This window comes from Lolium rigidum, chromosome 1 (assembly GCF_022539505.1).
Source record: "Lolium rigidum isolate FL_2022 chromosome 1, APGP_CSIRO_Lrig_0.1, whole genome shotgun sequence".
In the NCBI taxonomy this organism is placed as follows: domain Eukaryota; kingdom Viridiplantae; phylum Streptophyta; class Magnoliopsida; order Poales; family Poaceae; genus Lolium; species Lolium rigidum.
In genome coordinates, this window is record NC_061508.1 from 352,876,919 (window position 1) to 352,894,860 (window position 17,942).

The 17,942-nt window shown below is 45.1% G+C and overlaps 1 protein-coding gene across 1 annotated transcript; it reads right to left on the reverse strand.

Annotated features, from left to right (window-relative positions):
* Positions 1-840: 840 nt before the first annotated feature.
* LOC124684626 (ankyrin-1-like) lies at positions 841-9,362 on the reverse strand. The gene is made up of 11 exons (XM_047218901.1): positions 9,259-9,362; positions 8,973-9,146; positions 8,408-8,533; positions 7,055-7,194; positions 6,673-6,759; positions 6,405-6,533; positions 2,840-2,992; positions 2,245-2,346; positions 1,449-1,628; positions 1,288-1,367; positions 841-898 (listed from the first exon to the last, which is right to left on the reverse strand). The coding sequence occupies exons 1-11, from the start codon at positions 9,341-9,343 to the stop codon at positions 865-867; spliced, it is 1,290 nt and encodes a 429-aa protein (XP_047074857.1). The 5' UTR covers positions 9,344-9,362; the 3' UTR covers positions 841-864.
* Between the last annotated feature and the right edge of the window lie 8,580 nt (positions 9,363-17,942).

The following is a 17,942-nucleotide window of genomic DNA, read 5'->3' on the forward strand; positions in this document are numbered from 1 at the left end:
GTACGTTGTTCCGTCAAAAAAGGGGGATGGCTGGTTTGAGTGGCATTATTGAAAGGGTGAATGATTTGTTTGGGGTCCTATTGCACCAAGAAATCTCTAGAGTTCTTTTTTTTAGAAGAGAAGCTTATTATTTTGACTGATCTGTTGCGCCTTATTTTCATTTTCAAATGGAATATTTTTCCTCCTCGGAAGGATACACAATTTTATTTCTCTGGAATATGTAGGGCCTGCTGCTCGTCTGGGAATATTTGTATAATCTCATCACTTTGCCGATATTTCCCTGCTAATACCGTAAGAAAGAGGGTGCTGCTTTTCAATTCATTATGCTGAAACCCCAGGCCCGTCGATTTTCTTCTCGATCTCCCCTCACTTCATCCTGGCACCGCCACGGGCAACCTCTCCTCCTCGACAAGAAACCTCAATTTAAGCTGATTGTGCACATCATCCCCAAAACTAAGTACTAGATCCCATCCAAATGCAGCATTCCGATATGAAAGTATCCAGAATCAAGTTCAGCAACAGACATGCCCACCAGCAAAAACATCTCAACTGAGCTCCAATTTACGGGCAAACCAGCAAAAATCAATACTAAGCTTAATGTTTTGTTGACGGTAAAGTTTGTTGACACTTAATTTGAACTGAGTAAACTGGAACTAGATACTACAGTTAAGAGGGTTCATACAGGCATATTTACACATGATGAGTGCCATGAAATGTTCGAGACGCACAAGACGTTTGCATATATATATTCTTGCCGAGATTTTAAGACTAGGCAAAAGGGCAGCTGCGGAATTATCCTGGTGCCAGCGACAAAACAAGGCCTAAAATTTCTCCAGGTACGACTGATGTTAGTTAATTTTGAGGTCAACAAGCATTCTTCGCTGCCTCGCGGGCTTCCCTGTGACCAAAAACAATTCGAACATAAGCATTGTCAGAATTTTGTGCATAAATCCTGTTCCAGAAGATTAATCATAACTAAGGAATACACTATGCTGGTCAAGATTAGGTGCTCTTTCCATGAATAAACTGCTAGAACTGAAGAGATCAAAGATAAATTCTAGCTAAAAATACCAACAGGCCCTAAATAACTTAATCCATGTGATATTCATTTGGAGAGGGGGCCATCTTCTATGTACACAATTGCCTATCAAGAGAGGAAATAATCATCTGCCTTCTACAAGGAATTTGGTACATGTATGATATAATTTACCCTTTCACTGAACTTATGAGTTATGATGTAGGGAAGTGCATGCGATGCTTCACATCATGAAAACATGGACCAGTTACCTTAAAGCATTTGCAATTTCAGCACTCTTAGGGTCAAGCTTCAAGCCATCTGCAAAAGCCTCACATGCTTTCTCATAGTCCTATAAGTAGATACAACCAGAAGATCAATTCTATGGTCGTCACCATGGATGCTTGAAAAAAAGTAACTATGTTCTTTTTACCTTCTGTAACATAAAAGCTGCCCCTTGTCGATAACAGGCTTTTGGCCAATGAGGTCGTGCCATTCTGCACATAGTAGCATAGGAGAGAGCACCACTTCCGTTCCCGCCACGCAACGAGCAAAGACTCAGATTTGCCAATATGGTTACACGATCATCTGGACTAGGGTCAAATGCCATTACCTACAGTACACCAATCAGATACAGGTTTTAGCAATACCTAAAACAGCATTCCAAGATAATAAATAGATCAATGAGGATAACACTCAAATAGTGTTATGCTGATTGATATAGAGCTTGAGCACATGAAACGAGCAACTGTGTTGGACAAGCTGGTACATTTCAAAGTAGAAACTAGTATTGCATTGCTTCAGCCCTCTGAACACAAACTGCTCAACTATGTCATTGTTGCTAAGATACAATAGCTGTCATTTAACGGATGAACATTACACTCTTTTCAAATCTCCTAAATAATGGAACTACCATCTCCATTCAAGATGTAAGGCATTGACCATTAATCTATAAATTTATGCTGTAGTAGAATATAAAATAATACATACTACGAGAGCATGTCTCATGATAGGTCTAATTAAGATACTAAGTGATGTTGTAGTGCTGGTACTTGGTTTTATATAATGATTGACTAAAATGCCTTACACTCTGTAGTGTAGGAAGCATCTAAGGACGCAAGTTTTACCAGAAAGATGTAGCATTAGCTTTCAACAAAACTACAGTGTTGACTGAGGTCAATTGTTTAGAAATATACAAAACATCTGTCATTCAGGCAATAATGACTTACACAACTATAGAACTGTGACGCTATAAAATATTGCTCTCTCTGAAAGGCCTCCTTAGCTTTCTGTTTCAGTCCAGTTCTTCTCTTTTCACACTTCCGTTTATCCTGAGCACAGAATTTTTGTGGTTAGAACAAATATGTAGAACTAGACTTTCATGTAATCTGTACCAATTTGCAAGTTTCAGCCTGAATAGCCTAATTGTCACTTAGTTACTTAATAAGATCAAATTGCGTTATGTTGCAGTTTTGAAGGTTTATAGTAGATTCATTATAAAAACTATTGGCAGGAGCGAAAAACTACAAAAATTTGCGCAATATCGTCTAAGATAACTTCTTGAGCCTAGCACATTATTACATGAGTAGTTGCTCATGCAGTCATACCCAAAGATTGGAATTTTGCCAGTAGTGATGCAAGGGATGAGAAGTAAAATTTGCATTGCATACTTTGTTTGTACATTTGACTTTGTGACAATACTAAGTTAAAACTATTTCTTCTCTGGATGACAGGCAGAACTGCTGGATAATAGCAATTATGATAATAATCCATGGAGATAAATACTATGTGTAACTGCAAGTGAGGATAGAAGGAAACACATGCCCTCGGTTTCAAACCAAAGGATTCCACATGAGAAATGATTCCATCGATACTCCATTCGGGCAGTGTTGGAATTGGAGAAGTTAGAGGGAATAACATTTCAACCATGTCCCTTCTGCCTTCAGAAGCAGCAAATTCAATAGGTGTTCTACCAAACTGCAAGAATAACATAAAAGGTTGGTTATACAATTAATCATCACCCAGCAAAAATACTATGTAGAAGTAGCATTTTGAGTTTCTTTTACTTCTACAAGACTATCAAGAAGCTGTACATTTTTCTCAATACATAGTTTAGTAGATAACAAACATTTACATGACATGTTCTGCAAGTTACAACGCAAGAGATTTTAAACCTACAATGTTTAAACATCATATGTACTGAGAGTGAGGGTAGAAGACAGTATACACTGAACAGGTTAGTATAATATGTGTCCGATGTTTTCTGCGGAACATGTAAGTTTTGATAAAGAATTGTGTGTTTACTCCTCATTCAAGCCTACTCCTCGCAGCATGAGTATACTTTTCTCAAACACACGCCTAGAAGGAACCACCAAGAAGACGGCAAAAGTACAAAGGATGTAGCAAAGCTACAAAAACAGAACTCAAGAAGAAATGGAAAACTGAACTGTACAAGGCCAGCACCCCTAGCCTAACCTACAAGGACTCAGGTGGGCTAGCATGAGTACACTTGGTCAGAAAAAGTATGGGCAAGCAGATTATTCTAATTTGTCAAGAGTCTACAGCCTAACTTTACCCTATAGGGAAACAATGCTTAGAGCATCTCCAACAGGCGCGCTAAACCTCAGATTCTGCGCGCGGTAAACAGGTAGCGCGCGCTGGGCCGTTTTTTCCCCCGCCGGACGCGCTAATATGCAGCGCGTGCGCGGGCGGAAAAAATCATCCTCCGCCAGGCGCGGCAAAATACAGCTCGCGCGGGCGCGGAAAACAGTTTTCTAGACTATTTTGCAATCACAAAGATCAAATAATCACACATAATTCATGAAACAAATGATGTACCATAATTTAAATGGACACAAAGTGCAACATACATCACATAGTTCAAGAACGACACACAAAATGACGTAGTTCAACAATGACACACGACATATGGTTCAAATGGACAAAGTGGAACACATAATAATGCATATCACAAATGCATATCACACTTCCGCATTTTCCAAGTCAACACCTTCTTCTTCTTCCTCGTCATCTTGGGTTGAAGGAGGAATAGTAGCATTCATGGAAGACACGAAGCCTCCCGGTGGTGCTCCCATACTCCCATACACACCACTCACCGAGCCTCCCATGGTCCCTCCAAACACTCCTCCATAGCTTGGTCCTCCCATGCCGGCCATGCCTCCATAGCCTCCCATGCCGGCCATGCCTCCCATGCCGGCCATGGGCATGCTTCCCATGCCGGCCATGCCTCCCATGGTGGGCATGGGCATGCTTCCCATGCCGGCCATGCCTCCCATGCCTCCTCCAAACGTCGGCATGCCTCCTCCAAACATGCCGGTAGTGGGAGTGTTCATGTTGGCTACCAACAATCTCTTTTTGGCCAACACTTCATCGCGAAGAAGGTTGATGTACTCCTTTTGCCTCTCATCCATATGGGAAGTATCCATCAAGAAAAGCTTCCTCTCCTCCTCCGCTAGGCGTGCATGCTCCTCGGAGGCTTGCCTCTTCTCCTCCAAAGCCAACTTCTTCTCCTTGTTGGTGGCAATCCTCTCCTCCAAAGCGGCTCTCCTAGCTTCAATAGCATCCATAGCCTCTTTCTCCAAGTTTCGTTGCATCTTTCTATCTTCATTTGCTTGCAACCTTGCATTTGCAATCATTTCCATAGCCATGGCAATGTCATCATCGCCGGCCTTCTTTCCCTTCATTTCCTTGGCGGTCTTCCTACCATGCACATTCCTCCGCCCATTGTTGACGGAGTGAGGAGTGGAGCTTCTCTTCTTCCCTTCATCACTTGAATCATCATCATCGATGATTGTTGCATCACCGGTAGCATTGGCCGCCATAGTTGCCGCATCCAACTTGCCGCGCGTCTTCCACTTCTCTTCATTCCCTAGCACGTCATAGCAATGATGCAAGGTGAATGGCTTGCCAAGAATCTTGTTGTCTTTCTTGTTCTTCTTTCCCACATCCCTAAACAATCCTTGAGCCATGGAGTTCTACACATATGCGGAAAAGAAAATAGATGAGCTATATGAAGTAGAACCGTATTCTTCTCATATGAGCCATATGGTGAACATAGTAGAATGACTTACCCTATCATTCTCATTAGTGTCACTTGGATTGAGAACATCGATGTTGGCTTGCACGCCCGCCCATTTTTGGCAATCGGTGTTGATACCGGACCAACGGGACCGAAGTGAGCGCATGGTTCGCTCGTTCCCACTTGTGTTGTGTGTGTTGAAGTACTCCGTCATCCTCATCCAATATGTTTCTCTTGTTTGATCGGTACCGGTTGTTGGATCCATTCCAATTGTCAACCACGTCTTGCAAAGCAACTTGTCCTCCGCTATGGTGTAGTTGGCGGACCGACCGGGAGGGCGAGGTTCAATCAACCCTTCTCCTTCCTCATCTACATCCTCATATTCCTCCTCTCCATCGGCGGCTTCATCATGCATGAACGAGGATCCAACATTCATTGTCTCCATGAATATCGCATCATCGACTCTACAATGCAATGAAATTGATTACTATACGGCTAGGTATGCATCTAAACTACAATTTGGACGAAAAGTAGTGTTTTTTTACCTCTCGGGCATTTCATCATGCACCGTATGTGCGCCCGCGCGGTTGCCGGACGGAGGCGGCGGCTGGTTCGTCGTCGGAGGAGGAGGAGGAGGCGCCTGGTTCGTCGTCGGAGGAGCAGGCTGCGGCCGGCGGGGGACGGGCGCCTTCGCTTTCTTCGGCGGTGCGACGGAGGCGGGACCGATGTGCGGCCGTTTGCTCGACGGCGCCTTCCCCCTCCTCGGCGCGGGCCGCGCGGTGCCGGCGCCCGCGCGGTCATCCGCGCGGCGGCAGCCGCCGCGTGCGCGTGCCCGCGCGGCGGGACGAAGAGCGCGCGCGCAGCAGCCGTTGCGTTGCCGCCATCGGCGCCGCCGCTAGGGTTTGACGGTGGCGCGGCGGAAGTGGCGGCGGCGGAGGGTGGGACAGAGTAGGGAGGGGTCGGTGGGTTGCCGGAGGGGTCGTCCATCGTAGGGATTTCGCCGGCGACGCGCGGAGACGACGGATTGGGCGCTCGGGCAGCGACGCGGAAGAGGAAGTTTCAGCGCGGGGGATTTTTCGCGCTTGGACGAGCGTTGCCACGCGCTGTAGCCGACGCGCCAGATATGCCGCTCCGGTTTGTGCAAAACGCCGCGCGCCCTAAAAATTTTACAGCGCCGCGCCTGCTGGAGCGCCTCATTCCCTCCCGCGCGCGCTATATCGGACGTTTTTATGCCGCGCGGCCTATATAGCGCGTCTGTTGGAGATGCTCTTAGCTACCTATAACAGAGTTGATGCATGAAATAGATCATGACAAAGGATAACATCAAAAGAGGATACCAATAAAACTCACTTCATCTGGAATATTGGGATTAGCACCAGCATCTAGTAAGCATTGCACGGTACCAGGTAAACCATATTGCACAGCCAAAATCAAGTTAGTAATACCACTGAAGTCAACGAAATTCACATCAGCACCTGCCTGTGTAAATGAACAATTGTTTGATCATTTGAGCTAATGCTTCACATGTCAGCCATAAAAATGTGTTTATATAGAAATGCTAATGAAGCTGGCACAGAGTTCACTTTAAGAAAGTTCCACACGAAGAGAGAGTACTGACCTGAATGAGTAGCTTCACACATTCTAGCGACTTAGTACGCATGGCCCAACTCAATGGGCTATAATTAAGACTGCAAACCTTATTAGGCTGTGGAAAGTGGAAGAAATAGAAAGAAATGTGTTTATATAGAGATTATACATAACACACTATTCCCATTAAAAAACATAACACAGACTTCTAGGAAAGCAAGCAAGTTCCACTATTGGAAAAATAACTACTGTCTCTGTAACATTTGTGTTGTTTCGCACAATGTATACTCTTTGATTTAAACTCAAATAGAATATACAGAAGGAGCACAAGTGCAACTGAACACAAGATTTTCAATTTCAGAGTTTTTCTTTTGCACACAGCCAAGGAGAGAATCAAGAAACTGATGTCTTACATTGGCATGGTGCTCCAACAAAAATTTCATCATGCAATCTTGCTTATGAAGAGCAGCTGCATGCAACGGTGTCCCTTGTACAGAATGTAAATCCACATTGATTCCTCTTGAAAGCAGCAGTTCTACTATTTCAAAATTTCCTGGAAAAAAAAATATAAAAATTGGCAACATGTAGCAGTAGCTGTCTTTGTCAAAAGATCTGCATTGAATGAACTCCAGACAAGGCTTCAGTTTATCAAACATTAACTGATCAGTATCCTTCAGTTACCAATGATCCCATCCAGGATGATGTTTACAAATGTGATCGGATTGGGACTAATTATACTTTCACTACTTCTGTATCTAAGCCTAGCAGTAGAAAAAACATCAAGTTTTAGCTTATACAAGTTTACAATCAATACCTTGAATAAGAAACAATAGGAAATCGAACATGTAGTTTCCAAACTCAAAAGGTGTTCTCCAGAAAACATGGCATTCTTTCTTCTTTCATCATGCAAAGGAATCAATCACATAGAAACATATGGCAAGATATGCTAAAACAGAAGCATCAAGCGCATCGCTTTTACGAACAGAGGTGTCATGGTAGTCAACCGTCATGATCTCAAGAGCGAAAATTGCATCCCTGGGCGATGATTGTGTGTTTCATCCTTAGTTTATTCCTTAGGCAAGTCTCTTCAAACAGAGAGAGGCTGGCAATCAAATCTCAACAAAAGGAAGACTGATCTTATCGAAAGCATTTGGGTGCCTATTTCTTCAATCAATGAGAAACTACCAAGTTCCTCCTATATAATCAACTTCCTCTGTTCACTAATATAGGATGTTTTGACACTAAATTAGCTTGCCGAAACGTCTTAAATTAGTGAGCGGAGGGAGTAGTTTTTTATTAAGAAATGGGACCAATTTCTCAGTTTAAGACATGTGTGCAGTAATGGTAATTTAGTACTTTTGGCTTTCCATTCACATATCCACCTCATAACCAAGCCTTCCCCTTTGGGTTTAAAACATGGGGATATAAACCGTTCATATCCCTATCAAATCCATGTCATTTTCTTTAATAATTTCCACCATGAAACATAGGATCCATTTTTATTTCTCATTCCCGCTAATAGAAACATAGGATCAGAACACAAGCAAGCATTCTGATTCCAAGTTTTCATATCCCTACAGCTATAAGAGCCCTAAACAGAAAGCGACAACAATTATTTTTCGGAGTCTAATGCTGCATTGCTGCTTATATCCATAGATGTGGGTTTCAACTTTCAAATGAAAATTGATCGAAGTGACCATAATTAAATTCCCTAAAATATGTGATGTATCGACTCCAAATATATTTCTTGAGAAATAGAGAGAGACCTTTTGCTGCAGCGCCATGGAGAGGTGACCATATTTTGCCAGCTAATGGATCAGCACCATGATCAATAAGATATCTTGCAGCAGCAGCTCCTCCATAAAAGGCAGAATAGAACAGTGGTGTCTCACCTGCAACAGCACGAAAAAAAAAAAAACAGCAGGAGCTCAACAATCTCACACCATTCTTGCCCTTCACCCAAAAAAATCCATTCACAGTTCAGTAATGAAGTATCAAATGCCTTTCCATCTGTAATATGTTTACTATTGACAATTAAAGCGGTGCCAAGATTCCACGATTACTGATAGAAGAGACGACACTTTAGATACATTCCACAGATATCGCTTTGCCCATATAACATTTCTGAAGAAAAACCAAACCGATACCTGTGATGTTGTGCATGAACTTTATAGACATGGCTGTATTGCATATATTTGATTTAACTGTAAATGCACAGAACATGTAACACCAAATTTGAAGCTTAAAATACAAATTTCACATGGTAGTAAAAGTTGAAGAGCTGCAGAATTGACGTGACCGGAACAACGGGACTAGGGACGAGGGCGAAACCTTTGAAGTTGGGTTGATTGACATCGAGGCGGAGGTCCTCGACGATGTACCTGCAGACCTCCACCCTCCCCGCCGCGGCCGCCAGGTGCAGCGCGCGGTTCCCTTCGCCATCCGTCACCGCCGCAAGTACAGCGGCCTCGGCCTGCCCCCCCGAGTCAAGCCCCCGCGCCATCTCTTCGCAGTACGCACGCAATGCGAAAAAAAAATCGGGAGCCAAGTCAAGTACTCCGTACTAACCACGCTAGTATCAAACCCTAGGAGGAGGATAAGGAAGCGTCGGGGTTACTCTTGAGGAGGCGGAGGTTGCCTTCGGAGGCGGCGAAGAGTAGCACCTTCTCCCGCTGCTGCTTCCCCATCGCCGCCATCTCCATGGCCAGCGAGCAGCCGGTGTAAGCGAGAGCGGCGGTGTCAGAGTGGAGTGTGGAATGGAGGAAGACGAGGAGACCGTGGCGGCCACATTTGACAGGCTCCAATTACGGCCCGGAAGCTCTTCCGGGCTGGGCCTGGGCTTTCTATTTTCAGCCCGAAAATAGCCCGGCCTGGCTAGAAGTACAGATCTGCTTTTTTTTTCAGAAGGGGTCTCCCCTCGTTCCCCAAATCACACTCAGTCACAATCATGCATGTGGAATGATGTACGTTCACAGCGACACCGGCGAAGAGGGAGCGTGCCATTTTTGTAATTTATTGATGTACACCATTGCTCGAGCATGTTTTGGAACTTGTTCTTTTGCTCCATTGATTTGTTGGATTCGACCGGACATGGATCCAACGGCTGAACCAGGAAAGCTCTAAAGCTTATGATTGTGATAAAATGCGTTCAGAGGCAACAAGCGCGAAGCCCGCGCACACGGCGGCCGTAAGCGGCCACAGGAGCATATATCATCGGCAGCAGCAGGCGCCCAAGGGCTGTGTCATCAGCTTCAGCTTCTGGATGCTGCTGCACTACCCGCGGTACAAGAAGGTGGACTATGAAGCGATGCTGGAGTGGCGCGTCGACTGATTGCTCCACGAGTACGGTCTCCCGGTCGCCGGCTACTTTTACGACAAGAGGAGGTTCGCCATGGGCGTCTCTTCCTCAGCCACGACCAGTACTGATGGGGCTTCCTACACCCTAGTTGCCACTCGGATCAGAGGCTTAAGCAGAGCAACATCACATGCCCTGCCATGGTAGTTCATGTACAAATCCTGATGCTTCCAAGTCCTAAAAGATATTTGTGACTTTCAAAGGCATTGAAAAATCAGATTCAGCTAGGTGGAAAATTTCTGTACATGGGCCTAGCATTGACTGAGATATACTCCTTGCTCGGCCTCGTTTTCTTGGGATGGTTTCTTTGTGAATTATGATCATGTTACATCTCTCATCTCCTGCTTAAATAGGAACACACTATTAAATGCACGTTTGGTTCCATTAGAGAACAACCATGTGATGAATATTTTTATGCAGTTCAATACCACCATAAGAAGCACATGTGCACTCCAACACTTTTGGGAGGTTCTACAAGTCGTGCTGGCATATCATAAAACACGACATCATGGATGCCCTCGAGACTCCGTGGAGGGGCGATGCCCGTGGTCTACACTCAGCTAACCAGGCGTTGATTTCCCTTCCCGAACACGCTAACGTAGTGGAGGTTCGAGATTTCCGGCCTATTAGCCTCATTTGCAGCGTGCCAAGTTGGTTGCCAAGGTGCTTTCCACCCGCCCATCAAAGTAGAGGGCCATGTTTGCATGATAACTTCCAACTAGTGTGATGCACAGCTCGGAGGTTGTGCGCCCTCCAGTCGCCATCGATCTTGTTCAAGCTCGACATCACCAATATGTTTGACACGGTGGACTAGGCCTTCCTGCTGGAGGTCTTTACCATGGTTGGCTTTGGTCCTAGATAGCTCGCCATGATTTGTGGCCTCCTCAGCACGGCGTCGAAGAGGGTGGTGGTAAATGGAGTTGTCAGTTGCCTGATCTCGAACAGGCATGGGCTTAGATAGGGGATCCTCTATCTCCCTTGCTCTTCGATACGGTGATGGATGTTCTCACCTCATGATTGAGAGAGCTTCGGTGGACGGACTGTTGGCTCAGCTGGCGCGATGCGGGCTTAACACGCAACACTTCCATGTATGAGGATGGCGTGGTCACCTTCCTCAAGCCAGAGAAGTTGGACATTCATACTTTGTGCTGCCATTGTGGAGGACTTCAGGGAGGCATCCAGGTTGCGCACCACCTTGGCTAAGTGCTCCATTCACCCCATCAGGTGCTCCGATGTTCATATTGAGCTGGCTCATATAGAGTTCGGTGACATGCAATTGCATTCTATACAAATTTGACGACCTCAATTCTATGATTGAAACACCCTGGTGTTTTAATGGTTGAAATCCTCCAAAACTCTTCTAAAAAATATATGATCGAATATTTCTAAAGTATGGCTGAATGGTGAATCTCATATTTTCCTATGAAAACCCTAGACCTTGTGGTCTCGATGCCGGTGGCGTAATGCGTCGTTACTGTCTTGGGGGAGTCATTGTGGAGCCCCAACTCGACTCGATTTCAATGTCGCCGCTAGTGTTGGTTTTCCGTTTTCTTTTTTTGTTTATTCTTTGATATGCTTTGTAAGAGGTTCTTCTCTCCACCTTGTATCGGTTTGACCATTGCGGCTTTATTTGTAAAGTGGGGGCAAAGCCTATTTTGAGGAGGTGGTAAAGACACGCCTCCCGGGTCGCTCGCTAGGGCAGCTCCAGAGGCCCTCCAAAACCCTAGAAAGCCGAGCCACACACACTACTAGGAAAAGGCCTATAGACGCAAACATTATTGCCGGCGCACCAAAAAGGTGCCCGCCGGTGCTAAATACTACCGGCGCACCATGATTCGGGCGCGCCGGTGATGACCCAATACCGTCGGCGCATAAAAAATTTAGTGTCGGGGATAAGGGTGAACCTGGTTCCAGGCCAAGTTGAAAATCGGAGCCACCTTACTGCCGGCACACCACCCATGTTGGTGCGCCGATGGTAATTTTCTTACCACCGACGTACCTACATGGTGGTGCGCCGACAGTAAGGGGAGATGCAATTTTCCCTCCCCACACCCCCCTGGATCGCCTTTTCAGTTTTCGAAAAAAACAAAGAAAATGATAGAAAATTCAAAAAATAAAATCCTTTGAAGTGTGCATGTATTATGGCATCTAGTTTTTACCGAATTTTTTAAAAAAAAATAAATTTCGATATATTATGCAAAATGGCGTCATCTTTCGGTAAAACGGGATTCCTGGTTGCATACGACTTCCGATGGAAAAAAATTTATATTAAAATGTATCTACACGAAATTTCCTATCCGATTTAAACTACCTCCTCCTCCTCTAGTGACATCCACCTTCTACTCCACCTCGGACCTCCTCCTCCACCTCCACCTCCGTCCTCCTCCTCCACCACTTCCAGCTTCGGCCTAATCCTCCTCCTCCTCCTCCACGTCCACCTCCGGCCTACTCCACCTCCACCTCCAGCCTACTCCTCCTCCTCCTCCTCCTACACCAGCGCAGCAACATCAACGACAACAAGGCGGCCCACAGCCTAGCAAAGCAAACCCGAGCTAGATCTAGATCTAGATCAGCCTTTTTTTAAATTTGAAAAAACATACCGCTGGCGCACCAGGCTTGGTGCGCCGGGGATAACTCGTCTTACTGCTGGTGCACCAGCTGGTGCGCCGGCGGTAACTCATTACCACTGGCGTGTTTCCACCGGCAGGCTTTGGTGCGCCGACAGTAGCCTTTTTTGTGCGCCGGTAATAAGGCTTTTTCTAGTAGTGACACACACAGTGCTTCCCCCGCCGTCGTGCCCATGTCGGCGGTGGCGGTAGCTCACGTCCTTCAAAGGCGCAGTGCGGTGGAAGCCTCTTCCCGGTGGCGCGTCTACGAGCCTGTACATGGCGGCGATGGCTGAGCAGGCATGGCAACAACGCTGGGTGCTGCTGCTACACCAGCGGCGCAACGGGGGTGTCATAGGTATGCCTACAGGGCATGTCGAATAAGTACCCCTGGTCCACAGGAAAGCAGGAAGCCCATGGACTCGAAGCTTTGGAGGCCTAGAAGATTGGAGATCCTCGGATTAGGAAGCTAGAGTTATTGTAGGAAACTTGTATCAATATAGGGAAAGGCCCAATGCGGCCCGACAATTTGTAATTTGTACGACACGGAAAAGCCTCGGCTTCACCTCCTATATAAAGGGGAAGTTGAGGGTGAAAGAGGGGACCAAATCATTGTAACCCTAGCCACCGTAATATTGAGTTGAGCACCTTTGTTCGGCTGAAACATTCGAGATCTACTTGCCATCTACTTCTTACGAAACCCTAAGTCTACAATATGTAGGCATTGACGAGTTAATCCCTCGTCAGGGGGTGAGGAGGCGGAGCATAGGGCGCCGCGCTTGGCAGCGATTGGCACCCGCGGGCTAGACCTAGGCCGAGGCGGGCCCGATCTGGGCTAAGATGGCCCTCCCCTCCCCTGTCTTGCTACCTGGTACTGGTGTGGCGATGCACCAAGCTCCTCAAGTGTTGCTGCAAGGTTCTGGTGCTGCCATCCATGGCCGGTCATGGTTGGAGTGTTGCTCCGGTGGCGGCAGCGATCCTGCTCTGCCTGGTCTTGACCATCTCGGTCAGATCTGGCGAGCTAGGGTGCTCCTGTGGTGGTGGGAAATGTCCTCCTTTACCGGTGATTTAGTTGCTTCCTTCGGTAGTACCCCATGCCTTCGGTAGAACCTACTACTCATCTCCGGTTCGTCGGGGGAAGGTCTCTGGCTGGGTGAAAACCCTGCTCAGTGCTTTCGGTGCTGAATGCGGTTATGCCTGTGGGTGCCATTATTTTGTTTGAGGCGTGTTTTCATGGGTCTGACCGTTCCTCCCCTCGATGCGAGGGGAAACCCTAGGTATGCTTTGTCGGACCGAGCGGTTGCGGCGCTGCAACACCATTTCCCTTTTTGGAGGCGTTGTCTAGGCCGCGAAGGGTGTCCTCACTGTTGCATTTAGAGTTGGTGACCTCGGTGTGCTGACTACTACTCAAGGTGTGAGGAGTCTCCGGGCGCAATGTATGTCAGCGTCAACAATGTCCGCTCATCTCCTTCCCAAGTTCGGCCAAACCTGCCATTCGCTCACTTTGCTCGCCAATTCTTCTAGGCGATTGAGTAGTTGTACGTGGGCAACTTTGGTATTTGGTTGTGCTTTGGTAGTGTTTGGCGTTGGCTGTGACGTGGTTTGGAGGCTTAGTGCCCCATCTCTTCGCCATTCTTGGCTAGAGGTTGGGTAAGGTGAGTTTGTCGTTCTTGTTGTACGAATGTATTGTAAGCTGAAAGACAAGTGTGTGCTGTTGTAGTCATTCTTTAACATTATTGACAGCTTAATACAAAGATGCGCACATCCGTTACGGGTTCTCGAAAAAAAGAAGATGGACTACGAGGCCATGGCTCGATGCAAGAGTGGCGTGCCTATTGCTTGCTCCATGAGTACGGTCTCCCTGTTGCTAGCGACGTTGACGACAAGAGGCGGTTCGCCATGCAAGTATCTTCCTCTGGCATGGCCAGTACTGATGGAGCTTCGTACACCTTAGTTTCCACTGGGATAAGAGGCCCAAGTAGAGACTGATCAGAAATAGCAGCAGCAACATCATGCCCTGCCTTGTTAGTTCATGTAGAAATCCCGATGCTTCCAAGTCCTGACATATTTGTGACTTCCAAAGGCATTGAAAACTCGGATTCAGCTAGGTGCAATTTTTTTTTACATAAACCTAGCAATGACTGAGATCTACTCCTTGCTCGGACTCGTGTACTTGGGATGGTTTGTTTGTGAATTATGATCAGGTTGCATCTCCCTTCTCCTGCTTAAATAGGAACACACAATTAAATTCACGTTTGGTTCCATTAGGTGAAACAACCATGCGATGAATGTTTTTATGAAGTTCGATACCACCATAAGAAGCACATGGACACTCCTACACTTTTGTGAGCACCCCACCCCTCGATATAGTACCTCAATAATAAACATTTTGGTCAAACCACTTTATGCTCGTAGTGCACTTTATTTTGATGACCACATTTTGGGAAAGCCTTTGCAGCCGTCATCTTAGGTTGCACCGACACGATGTGGAAAAATAAGCCTAAGCAACCATGATGTTCCAAATATACAATGACACATTGGCCAACAAATAATCCAACCATCATTTAGTAAATTGAACACGAAGGTGATGTTTAAAGAGTTGTAAAAACTCGAAAGTGTATGTCAGCACCACATGGTGGCAAGTTCGTTCTGGTATCCTCAGAAGTTGGGCCAATATGCACACAAATGCCACTTAAATGTGCCCATTTAACAATTTGGCAATATAGATAGAGCCCACATGCTGGTAAGTTCGTTCTGGTATCCTCAGAAGCTATTATCCTATGGTGATAGGTTAGTTCTTATCAATTCAGTGTTAACTAGCTTACCGATGTTTATGTTGTCTTTCCTGCAAATACCTGTTGGGGTAAGGAAATGTTTGAACTTCTATAGATCTAGATTCTTTTGGCAGTCCGACGAAAACAAAAGAAAATACCGGCTTACAAAATGGAACATTGTTTGTAGACCCAAAGATCAAGGGGGCTTAGGTATTGAGGTTCTCGAAATCAAAAACAGATGTTTATTGAGTAAATGGATTTTTAAACTTCTTAATGAGGATGGGGTGTGGCACGAATTGCTGCATAATAAATACCTAAGACAGAAAACATTATCGGCTACTGATTTCCCTTTCTGGAAAGGCTTAATGGAGGTCAAACGGGAGTTTTTTTCTAGGAGTGTTTTCAAAGTGGGTAATGGTTTGAGTATCCGGGAAGATACCTGGTTAGGAAATACATCTTTGGCTCAACAATATTCGTCTCTTTATAATATTGTTCACCATAAGAATGTCACAGTTGTACAGGTGTTAGCCCAATCTCCCTTGAATGTTACATTCCGTAGAGTGCTGAATGGTAATAAATGAACTTCATGGTTGCAGTTATGTCGGAGACTCATGATGGTACAATTGAATGAAGAGGATGATCGTTTTTTCTGGAATTTGACAACGGCTGGTTTGTTTACAATAAAGTCGATGTATGAAGAGAAAGTATCTATGGAAGGTTAAAATCCCGTTAAGTAATAAGGTGTTGTTAACTAAGGATAATCTAGCTAAACATCATTGGAATGGGTGTACAAAATGTGTTTTCTGTGGGGAACAGGAGACCATTCAACATCTTTTTATTGAATGCCCTTTAGCTAAGCTTTTATGGCGGACGGTTAATTTTACTTATAATCTTCCACCTCCCACCAATATTACTAATATGTTTGATAATTGGTTAAATGGAGTAGATAGATAATCTAATGCTTTTATCCAGATTGGGGTTTCTGCTTTATGTTGATCTATTTGAAGGGTCAGGAATGATATAATTTTTAATAAAAAAAAACATCTTTTCATTTCTTACAGGTTATCCATATGGTCTCTCATTGGGTCCAGCTCTGGGTCCTACTCTCTCCGGAGGGACAACGGGATGCCATGGCTTCTGAATGCACACGGCTCCTGATGGTCGCTCAGGATATCTTGTGCCAGACTGGTTGGCGACATACTAGAAGGTTATGTTGATGTGTAGTCATAGTATGTGTTTCTTTTGATGGTTGATTTTTGTATCAATCCTCGATGATACGTGAGTTGTAAACGATACTTTTTTGAACCTTATTCTAATAAAAGGTTATGTGCATCGTCATGATGCAGAAGCCGGGGAATACCTCCATTTCGAAAAAAGAAATAGAGCCCACATGACTGTTGAAAGCCCTTGGGCACATTTTACTATGTTGGATATCAAATTTGACAACCTCAATTTTACTCTTTGGAATCATAATAGAGAATGAACTAGTGAACAAATCAAGTTGGAACACAGTTTCATCCCATGCAAGTAACCTTATATGGTCATCCATCAATCACTGTACCAAAATCCTCGAAACATCTGTTCGTGCACGGTGCAGCTAACATTGCGTGCAAGATATTCAACTGGTTAATCCATTAATGTTGCTTCCTAATCATGCAGTTGTAAATGTTGTCTCGAGTAGCCACATCGTCGATCAATCAACCAATCATGCCTGTGGGATGATGTAGGTTCATCAGCTCGGAGCATGCTCTTGTCGGAATTTATTGCTGCAGTCCATTGCTCGAGCCAATTCTGAAACGTGTACGTTGTTCCGTCAAAAAAAGGGGGATGGCTGATTTCAGTGGCATTATTGAAAGGGTGAATGATTTGTTTGGGGTCCTATTGCACCAAGAAAGCTCTAGAGTTCTTTTTCTTAGAAGAGAAGCTTATTATTTTGACTGATCTGTTGCGCCTTATTTTCATTTTCAAATGGAATATTTTTCCTCCTCGGAAGGGTACACAATTTTATTTCTCTGGAATATGTAGAGCCTGCTACTCGTCTGGGAATATGTGTATAATCTCATCACTTTTCCCATATTTCCCTGCTAATACCGTAAGAAAGAGGGTGCTGCTTTTCAATTCATTAAGCTGAAACCCCAGGCCCGTCAATCTTCTTCTCGATCTCCCCTCACTTCATCCTGGCACCGCCACGGGCAACTTCTCCTCCTCGACAAGAAACCTCAATTTAAGCTGATTGTGCGCATCATCCCCAAAACTAAGTACTAGATCCCATCCAAATGCGGCATTCCGATGTGAAAATATCCAGAATCAAGTTCAGCAGCACACATGGCCACCAGCAAAAACATCTCAACTGAGCTCCAATTTACGGGCAAACCAGCGAAAATCAATACTAGCTTCACAAGCTTAATGTTTTGTTGACGGTAAAGTTTGTTGACACCTAATTTGAACTGGGTAAACTGGAACTAGATACTACAGTTAAGAGGGTTCACACAGGCATATTTACACATGATGAGTGCCACGAAATGTTCTGAGACGCACAAGACGTTTGCATATATATTCTTGCCGA